Source organism: Gavia stellata, chromosome Z, assembly GCF_030936135.1.
Source record: "Gavia stellata isolate bGavSte3 chromosome Z, bGavSte3.hap2, whole genome shotgun sequence".
Lineage (NCBI taxonomy): Eukaryota > Metazoa > Chordata > Aves > Gaviiformes > Gaviidae > Gavia > Gavia stellata.
The window spans coordinates 26,158,656-26,171,908 of NC_082637.1; the positions used below are offsets into that span (position 1 = coordinate 26,158,656).

Genomic DNA, 13,253 nt, shown 5'->3' on the forward strand with positions numbered 1-13,253 from the left:
AACCATTTTGGTTTGCACAAAATAAATTCATTATTGCCAACACAAAGCAAGTATTCTCTGCATACACACTTTCAATCCCTAAGTTAACAACAACCATTTAAACAGCTATTTCAATCATCAGTTATTTCTGGTGTCACTGCCCACATTAGGTTTGTGTTCCTCATGAAGGCGGCAACAATTTGAGAGAAAACAGACCAGGCATTTCCGGGTGTGTGTATGAATACACTACAAACAGATTAAAAAGCTTATCTTTTCCAGAGTGTTATTACAAGCCAAAGCCACTTGCATAAACACACTAAGATGGGTACAAATTGCAAGCATATTTAGTTCAATATACTATTAAAAAATAGGATCCTTTTATTACCTGACCCTTTCTACCCTAAAGAGATCTGTGAGCAACTGTATTTTATATTTTGTCCCAATAATGTAAGCAATTTTCCTATCACGTCCACCAAATACAACTTAATTGATGAATGACCTTAAACAACTGCTACACAACTTGAAACAATAAATTTAAGAGAAGTAGAGTCCCAAAGGACAATCTCTAGGTTCCCTAGCAGTAACATCAGGGGAGCAAGGCCTTGCTTCAAGGTCTTGCTTCGTAAAGAGACAGCCAAGTGAAAACCTGCTGCCTTCACTCACAGCTGCCGGAATGAAATCAGACACTCTCTTCAGAGGGCCTGGTAAACATGGACGAGTTTCCAAATACTTTCTTTTGAGAATACCTCCATACATTTTTTACTTGGCCACGTTCACTGTGTAATCAGCGGACCTTTGATAGTTTGAAATACTTAACAGTTGAAATGGAGTTATAAGCAGACTTTTAGGCAGCTGTATCGTGCGAAACATTATGCAGACTTGAACTGTTATGGCAAGCTAATTATGTAACCATATCAGCAAATCAAGCTTTGCCATATGTAGCATGTAAGTCCAATATATGCACCAATTTCCAAATCACATTTCTAGTAACTTATGAAGGGGGATAAAAATTACTTCTTCTGGACACACCGAAAATCCCAGAGTAGGACTGTGGAATGGGCATGGTATAAATACATGGTAATCAGCAATTTTCTGAAAGAGTTTATAGTCTAAATAAACAAAGCAGACTAAAAGCATAAGGGAAAAAAAACACAGCACAAGGAGATAAACTTATTCATGGCTGCACAGCATGCAAGGTTCCTGTTTGTTCCTTTGTGCCACTCTTCTTTCTTTGTGCCCTACTCTCTGTGCCCATCCTGCCCTTAAATATTATTCACTACATCATATAAAATAAAATACAGATTTTAACTGAAATACCTACTGGCCTTTGCTACAACTGAGGGGGAATTTTAAAACAATGTACCTCCATCTTCCCTTCATCTTCCTGACCAATACATGTAAAATAGTTGATCAGTTAAGCATTCCAGGCAGGTGGTGTCAATGACTTATTCTGTCCAAAATTATGATCTTAACACATGATCTGATCATTCTTGACTGCATGCTGTTCTTTCAGCAAAACAGATCCTGTGTATCAACCTGGTAGTATTGTGTCCTACTCCATAGATAGGAATCTACAAAAGTCACTTTTATGAAAATTGAAGTAGTATTGTCTTTAATAATCTTTTCATCAAACACATTACAGTTCAACAGTGAAAGTTCACTGGTACAGTACATGCCATATGAACATGACCTAACAATAGTTACAGTATCTGAAATATAATCTCAAAACTTCTGTGCATAAAAACACGAGTAAATGTTTTACAGGGAAAGCAAACACTGAAAAAATATTGATTACACCAATGAAAATATTCAACACATTCAGGAGTAAAATACTAGTTCTTCCATGAAAGGCAGAACTAACAGAGCCCTGTGCTGTGTGTATTTAACGCTTATCCTCATTCCCACCTGTAATGTTGTTTCCATCAGCAACCTCAAAGCAAAGATGACACTGTGGATAGTGTGACACTGTACTTGTCCTCATTGGCTGGCTGTCACACATACGAGGATGTTTAAACCCCATGTTCTGACCTCCTTCCCCCACCCCAGGCATTAATTTGGGTTTCTCTTCTCCAGACAATTACAGTTTTTATGAGACTATAAAGAATTTTAGTATCTTCAGGACACACACCCTGCTCCTTTCAAACAGGATTTACAGGTATCAGGGATACACAGATGGTCAAGTAAACAGTACCCCTGACTAAGTTTTATTTCTGTACAGAAAGAGTTAAAAATAATATGGGTTGCTGCATTTGATGCATCATTTCCTAATATGACTTCTCAGCTATGTAACATTTTCAACACAGGAATTCTAATAGCTATTTTTTTAGAGGTTTGGGGTTTTTTTCTTCTTTTTTTAAACAGAGTATCACCAGTCAAGTGTTTAAATACTTAACAGGTACTTAACATTGGAAAAACAAGGCACATATTCTTTTTTTTGTTTGGTTGGTTGTTTTTTAAAAATCTTTTCTTCCCTTGATGTCAGTGACTATCCTATCTTCATTGTCCACATTTTCAAGCTTTGTTCTAACCAGTGCCTCTGTGATTGAATTTAGGTAACATTTCTTCCTCATTTATGATCATCGTGAAAAATAATATTCAGGGATTACCATAAGTTCAAGTGCTGATACTACTGCATTGTTAGTCTTCATACTACTTAGTATATCCTGCATGTCTAACAGCAGACAAAAAAATTCTTTCTGGACCAGCTACTAACTTATGCAGAAACCTACTCTTGACTATGCTCACAAGCACCCAAACCAGAAAAGTAAAATTAGGTATTTTTCCTGCATTTGGACAAGATGTGCTCCACTAGTTTGGACAGGCAAACCAGAAACCTCTTCCTTAGTGGAAAAGATACTTACTTTCATATATGAGAACATTAAAAGCTTGTTATACAGACAGGTAGTAAAGGATGCATCTAGTGTCCCACATAAATTAGGTACTTGAGGATATCCTCCAGCAGTATCTTCTAATTTACCTGTTTAGCAAACAGCACCTTGCCAGCTGAAAAGACAGGTACTCAGGACAAACTTTCAGGACAAAAGACCATTCCCTTATCTGCAGAGATCGTTGAGGGAAAATCCTTTATGTGAAAATCTCTCAGAATCAGGCTTAAGCATGCACAAAGTGCAATTAGTTCATGAATTGTCACAGGCCGTATGGATTTCGCTTATATATTCCACATGTAATACACACCCCAGCGATGTTTGATGTTTTCTTTTATGGATTTCGTTACTGTTCACTTCTCACATTGAAGTAAACTTCAAAAACTATAATGAGTATCCATGAAATGGATCTGATGCACACACAGAGGACAGCAACATGTATGAACCGACTGCCTCAGAAACAAGTTCTTCAGAAGATCTTTAAGCTTATTGAAATACAACCGTTTGATATTTTAAACAGACAAGCACTCTTTCTAAAAAATTCTCGAGTGACAATTTGGCAAAATGTTCATAGTCTACAGGTGTCTCAGATGCCCACAACTTTAGCATCTGAACTTTCTTGTAGAAGAGAAGGAGAAGCCAAAACTAAACTCACATTAGTGAATCAACTACACATGGGAAAATTCTTCACTAGATGTGGCCTATATTGAAGTATATTATAGTCAAACTAAGGAGCCACCTGGTCAGCTACCTCCATTGACTCAGGGTGATAGAAAATAAGCGCAGCTATTAAAGTCCAAATAATTCATATCACAATCAGTGCCTTAAACTACAACTAAGAAGAATAGATTTTTCTCACACGTGGATAGGCAGTTTTAGAATAGTGTAACATAAAAAACCGCAGCTATTTTTAAAGGACAAAGCTCTCTAACTTCTGGCAGTTATTTTACAGGCTAGGATGACTGGCTAAGCAAAAGATGTCAGACACTATCAGCATTCCTGTTGTCCTTTAGTCTTTTTTACCCATTTCCTGTCAGTTACCACTCCCGCATTACTGCTATTCTTTCTCTTCAAGGGGTATAAAATGTTGATATATTGAATAGAAGGAATCAGTTTTGCATATTCTAAAACACTGAGATGAGCTTCTTACTTACTTAAATTCTGTGGCATAATATTTGAAGAAGCCTATTAGCAAATCTCCAAGGCTTGATCCATTTTTTGAGAGATAAGGAGGAATGGTACATGGAGCTTGATGAACAAGATGCAACTGCATAGTAGGATCAAAAGATTCCTGTCAAAATAAAATCAGAGAGTATGTATATACACATACACACAGCCTTAATCTAGGTGCATATATTTTTCACAATAAAAGAGCTGCCTATCATTTGCTTATTAGAAGTTCAAGGACAACTTACAAGCAAAGGACTCTATTTCATTTGTGCTCCTCTGTTGGATACCACTTACTCCCCCTGAACTCAGGTAGAATCATCTTGCACAGGAGCATCCAAGAGGATCCCTTGCCTTCTGTTTGCTAAAGAATATTAACATGGGAGAATCTCTTAACTGAACTTGTGTTCACATGGTAGTAAAACCACATGAGCAGAAGCTGAGTAAGGTAGCCTGCACTGACCTGGGCTGCAGCTGAACTGAGATAGGGCAGGTGAAGCTAACGCACTTATCACCAAGTTCCTGTAACTGTGGTACAGAAACAATCCAAAAGGAAGGCCTGACTTATTTTTTCCCACAGCACAGAGTTAAAATTGCATATGAAACCCACTGGCTCTAATATGAACCTGCATCCTCCCACATAATGAGTTCAAAGACTGCAGCAGCACCTCCTCTAGCCAACCTATCCGAAAGAATAAAAAACAAGTTATACAAAAAACCTGAATACACGGAACGCACTGTTTTAGCTGAAGTGTGCTTTTTTTCTGGGGTGGGGGCGGGCGTTGGGGAGAAAAAGTCAGGTTTGCTATAAACACAAGTCACTATTGCCAGCTTAAAAAGGAATCTACACAAGACTAAATTAATGTAGGTTTAGATCTGCTACACTGTTTGGATGTCCACTGAATCCTTTAGGCTCTTCTGAGATACTGGGGTACATGGAGGAGAACATATCTTCTCTTGCTGGAGGAACAATGTTTAAAAACTGGTAATACCAGGATACTGCATTTTACAGCAATGTGTATTTTAAGGAAAATGAACCCAAGATACACAAGAGCAAGCTTGACATTCACATAAAGACATACACCTATGTAAATTTATGAAACTATTCAGTTATTACTGTATCTCCCCTCCCACTCCTTTGTTATTTTAAAGAGTAGTATCAGGCATGACTCAAACTTTAGAGTACTAGAATATCACTGGAAGCACTATACACTATTTCCATGTTCACAGCTGGCAGTGCTCCCTCTGAGAAAAGTATGGTTAGCGATCAAACCAGTAGGACTGGTAAGTCTGGGACTCCCATCCTCTGCCAATTTTAGCAAAACTTCCTGGAACCTTGCACAACACATTCTGGGAAAAAAGGCCATTCCTCCAGCTATGAAAGTTTCAAGTCTTGTTCTAACATGATGTAACTTTGCATATAAAATATTATTATAGTTAGCAGAGCTTAGAATTTAACAGCTTACAATCCAAGAGAACACACCAAAAACATGGAGACAGACAGACATAAAAAGCAGATATGCAGCACATAAAGATCTAAAAGGGGAACACTTGTTCCTATGTTATACAGTATATACAGTTTTAACCCCAAAGGTAATCAGACAGGTACGAGAGTGAAAGTCAGTGCTTGCCCATTCCCACAGAAAGTTGTAGAAGAGTCACAAAAAATGAATTCAGTATTCGCAGTGTAACAGCTCATGAGGAAATGGACATAGGAAAAAAAAGAGAGAAAAAGGGCTGCTGACCTCCAAACAATACAAAGCAGAAATGCCATGAAATTACTACCACAGATGTTTACTAAGACTAATATGTAAATGTTTGGAGGCAGCAGACATTTATGAAAAGGAGAACAAGACTTTTTTTTTTTTATGCTTTGAATGTTCAAATGCCTGAGAACTTCTGAGCTGCAAGAAAAATCTGCCACCACAGTGAGGTTGGCATACTGAGCAGCTAAAAAGTTAGACTTTGGGATATTATTTTTCAGAATAATAAATAAGCTGTTTTCTTTAACACTGTTACAAGTTTACAGAGGATGTTGTTTTTTCTTATCAATCTTGACCTTAAGTACATTTTATTTGTATTTTATATATTGATTACAATTAATTATTTTTTATTAGTGTTTGTATATCATTTATATAAGAAAAAAAATCAGTTCTACTAATAGCAAAAGACAATATATGAAATATATTTGTAATAAAACTTATAGCAAAAAAAAGGAATACATGTGTGATTTTGTATGTATGCTTACATCCAGAAAAAAAAAAAATGAACAAGCAAAAGGATATCAAATACAACTTTATCCAAAGATATTTTTCAATAAGATTTGTTAGCAGTTAATGAAATAGGAAGTTACAAAACCTTGCAGAGTTTTAAAATCACAAATCTGTATTTTGAAAAGGGTGATCATGACAGAAGCATAGTCCAGATGAAGGCATTTTTGAGGACATTTAGTTTGTCTATTTCTTCACTGAGTTTCCAGCTGATCAAAAGTCATAAGCAGCAGTGAATAAAGCTGAAAGACTCCTCATTTGAGGAGCAGGAGATGTGCCACATTCCAAAGTTCCCACCCATGACAGAAGAGATAAAATTCCTAACCTGCATTAGAAGGCCATTTTCTAAATCTTCATCTAGTAATTAGGATTAAAACTCTTCAATTCTGCAGTCTAAAATTATGTTTAATTCTTTTTGTTTCCAAAAGCAAGTTCAATTTCATGAAACCTGCAGTTCCAAGTTTTACCATGTATCTTAAATACACTTGCCTCACAAAGGTCAGGCAAATAAAAGTTTTCCTTACTCAGAAAGGCATTTACCTTCAAAAAATAAATGCATATTATTCTATACAAGTGCTCTAGTAAAAATCCAAGTTACAGTCTATACCAGCTAACCATTTAAAAACCCAACCACCTAGGTCAAGAGACACACATAAATAATTCCCATCTCCACTTGTTTTAGTGGTTATACCACTATGAAAATTACTCTTAAAAAGACAACTAAGTATTACAAAATGGAAAGCATGACTGAAACTACTTTTCTGGAAGAAAAGAAGATTTTTTTTTTTTTACACTAACTAAAGCAAACTGTTAATCACATGTTTCTGATACTGTTTGTCAACTTAATCTTTTTAAACACTGCGAGCTGCTGATCAACACATGTAAAAGAAAAAAAAAGTGTTTTGTCTTTCTGAAATACAGAAAATTTGTTATGGAAGATATTGCTATTACCAGATTAGAAAGTTTTACATGTAAAACCAAATTAATTATGACTTAAAATCAGGTATGGGTAAGATTTAATGAAAACTTCTGTCAAGATACACAATGTTCAATATATCAATAACCAACAGTGTACCCTGTTTAAGCCCATTTCTTAACAAAGCAGTCCCTCAGTGTCCAATGAAGAAGAGGTCAGACCAGACACAGGATACTTAGGCACATTTTTCTGCTTTGCCACAGACAACCCATTAAATCCATTAGTCTCAATCCGCCCCCATTCACCTATTGTAAAACAGGGATAACAATACTTTTCTTCCTGCTAGAGGGATGTGGGGAATAACTAGATAAAACAGAACAAGGTACAGCTTATAGATTCTGCACATAAGAGAGGTTGGTAATAAAACAGAATTACAAAGCATCCTTCAAACTACCTTAGTTTCAAGGCCTTCCCTGTAAGCTTTCCCTTCCTAACTTGCTCTAGAAGGCAAAAAATTCAGCTTCTTTTAAAACTAGTCCCTAATTTGCTTGCTGTGTCTTTGCTTCATGCCGTCTTAAGAAATGGAAAAGAAATTCACGATCTGATTGAGCAACAAATATAAATGAGCAATCCATTATGGATATATGGATATCCGTATCCATAATGAGCTATACGTTGAATATCTTGATGTACAATGAGTTTAACTCTGACTGTACAAGATTCTTCCTTCAAAAAATTTGCAGTGGTAACATCAGCATAATATCTTGCCATTTTTGATAGGTATCTATATTTGCACATATAAAATATCTTCCCCAGTCTTACAAATGAACATTTAACTCATGTTTACACTTTAAAAAAGTGCAACTCTAAGAGTGAAGCAAATTGTGCCTGTCCAAGGACTGACTCCTGTGCATGAAGGAGCTACAGTAAGCACCATCCCATCTTCTGCCCCACCCTTTGCAAGATACGACTGCTCGTGAAGCCGAGGCAGCAGAAACAAAAGTGCACTCATGCTAGAGTCCACGAAGTTCACAATCCAGAGCACTAGTGGAGACCCACCTCCATCTCAGTTTAAGCTAATATGCCAGTCTGCCCTGGAACACTGGAGACTCAGACACACGTTCCCTTCTGACTCCCAGTTGCAGCAGTGTTCACCTCTGGCAAACACAAAGGCAAAACAACCAGAAGCCATAATGGCCTAAGCCACCACAGGCTCTCCAGAGCTCACCTGTGAAAGTCCTGACTTGGAGGCAAGTTCTATATAGACTTCAGAACCGATCAACATATTTTGTGGGCTACTCTTGTCTACCTCATCTGGCTGGGGGGGCATGAAGCCCCAGAATCTAACCCCACATCTGATATGGTCCAATACTCCCCCTAAACTAGTGGTTGCAAAACACATCAGCTCAGTGCCAGCTGGAGACTCCCCCATGGCAACAGAACACACAGGTGGGAAGATCTGGTGGTTTTCCAGGACTTCTCACCCTTCGCATCTGCAGTAGGGATATACTGAGTCACAGAATCTGCCTTTTGTTTCTCACTAAAGGTAGGCATGTCTCTTTTACATGGCACCTAAAGTTTAAAACAAGCCATTTCCTTCAAAGCTCAGAAGTATTTTCTCGCTGCAGAAAGAGCTGCAGATTTGATTTTGAAAAAAACAGATTGGAGGGAGGGTGGTTTGTTTCAGAAGGGGAGAAGCAGTTATTTATATGTGGTATTACGATGGAGATACAGTGGTGACCAGCTACCACTGTAAGAAAAACATATTGTTTCTTTGGATAGTGAAATTTGCCTGTGCTTTGTAATTATTACTGGAAGCTACAAGACCAGAATTGTTTTGGTGCATTTCTCATATAAATTTTAAATTTCTTTGCAATATCAGTTTTCAGAAGTTGTACCTTTCACAATTTTTAAACACTTAATTTTATTCCTAATGGAGACAGTAGACCAAAAATGTATTTGCAAATTTCTAGCGTAATTTTTTTTAATCTTAATCCATAGTTTTGATTTGGTTTTATAGTAAGCATGTATAAAATATTCTTTTTACTTTACTAGCAATCCTAGAATATTTAATCCACCCTCCAAAGGCAAGATAACTAAAACCACAAACAAAAACAAAAAAAATCTATGTTGAAACAGAGTAAAAAATGGTTTTACAGCAGTGGTCTAGAAACACAGGAACCTGTTGGACTTGATGATCTTACAGGTCTTTTCCAACCTTAGTGATTCTGTGATTCTGCAAATGATTTACCATTTTCACATGACACAAGATAAAACCTTGCATTTCGTACAAATTCATTAGTTTATTTTAGCTTATGGTATTGTAGACTTTTTGGTTTAATAATTTAAGCCAGTAATATTTATATAGTGCTCTGAAGGCCTTTACACAGTTCAAACACTATGAATATAAATGTTTGCACTATTATTACAAAGGAGTCAAAAGTTACCAATTCTTACAGTTGTTTTCTTTAAATTACATGATACAAAAACCTTAAAATACTGCAGCATATGAGCTTTAAGCAAACATAATTAGCAAATTTAGCAATTCAAAAAACCCATCAGAAAGCTAAGTGTACAAAAAATGAAAAACCGCTTCAAATGCTTTTGAGCACTATGAAGAAATTAGACGGTAAATAGTGCAGTAAAAATGAGAGGAAAAAAGAAAGATCATAAAAATTTAGCACAGGTATGCCTAAGCAGGTTTGCAAAATAGAAATAAAACTGCAATGTACAATGTTCAAAGCTTTCTTCTGCATCTCAATTATCCTAATTACCCCAAACGACTGACACCACAGTTTTTTCTTCCTGATGTACAGTGTCATCAAATATTCCCATTTCAGCATTACAGGAAATATATGCAAAAGAAAGAATGTCCTTCTGATACTACCTCAGGACAATTATGAGCAACAGTAACAAAGCATACATAGACAGGGACATCAAAATACGACAACTATGAACAAAGAAAAATTTTAAAAATGACATGTGAGAGGAAAGGTAAGGAGGAAGGAATTGAGGAATTTATGGAAATAGTTTATAGCATAGAACTATTCAGCAATAGCTCTTTTTCCCCCAAATATTTAGGAGGCTAGCTCTTACTTCTAGGTAATCTTCCTTAGATTAAGTCTCACTAATTATAGTCCTAGTTCTGCAGAGGATTCACAGAGTTGTCTGGAAATAACAGACTATGATCTGGATGTAACAGCAAAGTCCCTAAAAGGCATTTTCTTGTTGGACTGAAGCCCAATTTTGTGAGGTCTCAAAGGTTTCCTTAATAAATGTGTATCATTCACTCTCTGCACCCAGAAATACCAGGCAACTCAACAGCTCAACAGTGGGAAAGTATGGAATTCTGAAACACCACATTTGGATGGAAAAACACTACTTAACACATTAAGAAATAAGAATCAGGAAGTTACAGACGACAGAGGGCTATTTTCAGGCCAGCATAAATAGAATTAGGTCAGCAGCTCTCATTAGCACTCATTTCCAACTGTGTGTGAAATCTTCTCATATATGAAAACAGACTGTTTTCACTAAAGAAATTATCAGAAGCAGCAAATAACCTTTTTACATTTATGTTTAGTATATCAATGACCAGGCTTACAGACTGTGTTTAACTTAATCCATTATAGACATTTAAGAATTCATATATTTTAGAGAAGCAGCTTCATACACATATATGATGTAGTAAATTCATAAGAAACACTTACTGGGTAATTTTTTTGGAGGGATGGAAGGATGGGTTCAGGTAGGGCTATAAAAAAAAAGTTTAAAGTTGCTGTGATTCATGTAATTCACAGAAAACAGTATCATATCAACTACACCAAAGGGTTGGACTGAAATTCCATCTTAAAAACATCTATCAAGAACTTCACTTTCATGCATTTCGTAAAATAAGAGTTATTCGTCTTATCTTTCTATTACTTTATTTTGTATACAGTAGTATAAGGAGTTAATTCAGCTAAGGGAAGCTGTTACTAAGACACTATTTGTAGAAGACATGAAAAATTCTACAGCAGGTGGGTATGACTTCACTTTTAAAATTCGTATTAATTCACGGCTATAAGAAACTCATATAGATTCCCTAAAGGAAAAATCAGAGCTTCACTCATTTTTTTTCCCCTACATCTAATACAATATGATTCTATCACAGCATAGGAAGTCTCCAGATACTGCAAAAGTACACATTCTTCAGCTGCAAAGTATTACATACTGAGTCTCCAAAAGTAACCTAAAGATAAAATGCCCAACACACTTAGTAGGCATCGCTAGCAAAATCCCCGTAAAATACGTAAATACAGTCTAATGTTGTTAGCTGGTCTAATAAACGGCAAACAGGTTATAAAGATTATGCATACAATACTAACAAACACAAAATGAACTAAAGATTTTTAACATTTTTCAAAGTCATGGATGGGGAGAACATCTATTGCACAATACAAATAACAGGGAAAAAACTTATCTCCCAGGTTAGGTGGTCCTACAGATAAACAAAAAAAAAAATCCCAAAGTATTCACATCCCACTCAAGCCTTAGAGCAGCTACAGAATTGTTAGAGCACTCCTCATACTAAAGCTTTAACACCATGTCTTCGGCAGTTTTTTTGAAACAATTGGTCTACATCATTCACTAGGGAGAATGATAATTAAGTTCAGCACATAGGACTTTGACTTGGGACTTAATTCACCCTTCAGACAAGGTCTCACAGGGGATGAGATGTTACAGAATCCTTTTTCCATAAGGACTGAAAATCAGAACAGCAGAATTCTCAGAACACGCTTGGGATATCTTCAAAGAGTATACTATATTAACTGGCAGGACTGCTAAGAATATGATCACAGCTGCTTTAACAATATTTTTATTTTGTTTGTGGGTGTTTAGAAACATGCAAGAGCATCTTATTTCTGCAACATCTTGGATATTTCCAGTTCTCTGCCACACTAAAGTAAAAGGCAACAAAATCTGAGCAATACAAGCGATCAATATATTTTATCTGGGTCTGTATGCTATACTAAGAGGAGGGAGTTAAGGGGAAAGTTACCACTTACCACTAGCATTCTCCACATGAGTTTTCCTTTTCTTACTATACAAGATAATTGGACATGTTACCTGGAGGAAAGTTCATGTACAAGACACTGATGTATCTACAAAATAAACTCAAGCCACATTAACCTTAAGTCCAAAGACATCCATACGGGTATAAGAATATAGAAATGGATTAAGTACTAAAGGAAAGGAATTTGCCTAGTGAAGACAGGGACACTATTTACTGCAAAAGAAAGCTTTTATTTTTATTTTTTCCCCCTCCCCAGTAACATCAACACTCTATGAGAAAATCTGTGACTAGGACACAAGCTACTTTCAGTAGCATCACGTGCATGTAGCAGAAATGAAAAAAAAAAAACCCCAAACCACGTTAAAATCTGCATGAATAAAACATCAGAATCTAAACAGCTGCTACTAGATACATGTCCAGAGCCATGCTTCAGCCTTTTTTAACAGAAAAGGCTGATGAAGCACAGATAAAAGGCTCCTTTTTGGTCTGCAAACTGCTGATCCTTCCCAGGCAGCTGACTGATCACAGTTTTGCATGAAAAGGATTATTTAAACTTTTTTTTTCCCCCCTTCCCTAGACAGCTGTGGCAGCTGCCACAGATGACTACAGCAAATGCCCTCGTGCTTGCAGGGTTGTTAACATTCTGGCAAGCCTACACATTTATACTTCCTGGTAACTCCGACTCTCTTCCCTTTTGTGTATTACTCTTATGCACAGCTATCCATGACTGCACACAGCACCCAATACAAGTCTCTAGAGTAACTGCAATACAATGAAAATAGATCTGGAGAATAAATTTCCAAGTGAAAAGGCCTGTTTCCATTAAAAGTGTAACACTAACTATGAAATGCTTATCAAGTCACTGTTAAGATGATGTTAAGACTAATTGCTAGACCATGTAAAGATACTTTTTCTCCTCTCCTGCTTGTGCTTCACCTTTGCATAGCAATCTTCACATCCAGTAGTTCCCAACATTTTCA

At 36.5% G+C, this 13,253-nt stretch overlaps 1 protein-coding gene across 1 annotated transcript in view; it reads right to left on the reverse strand.

The window, feature by feature from the left end:
- TENT2 (terminal nucleotidyltransferase 2) overlaps window positions 1–13,253 on the reverse strand; it is a 47,135-nt gene that overhangs the window by 9,731 nt on the left and 24,151 nt on the right. The window contains exons 11-12 of the mRNA XM_059833284.1: window positions 10,928–10,971; window positions 4,019–4,155 (exon numbers count right to left, since the gene is read on the reverse strand). Coding sequence (XP_059689267.1) covers window positions 4,019–4,155; window positions 10,928–10,971 — 181 coding nt within the window. The remainder of the gene's footprint in view (window positions 1–4,018; window positions 4,156–10,927; window positions 10,972–13,253) is intronic.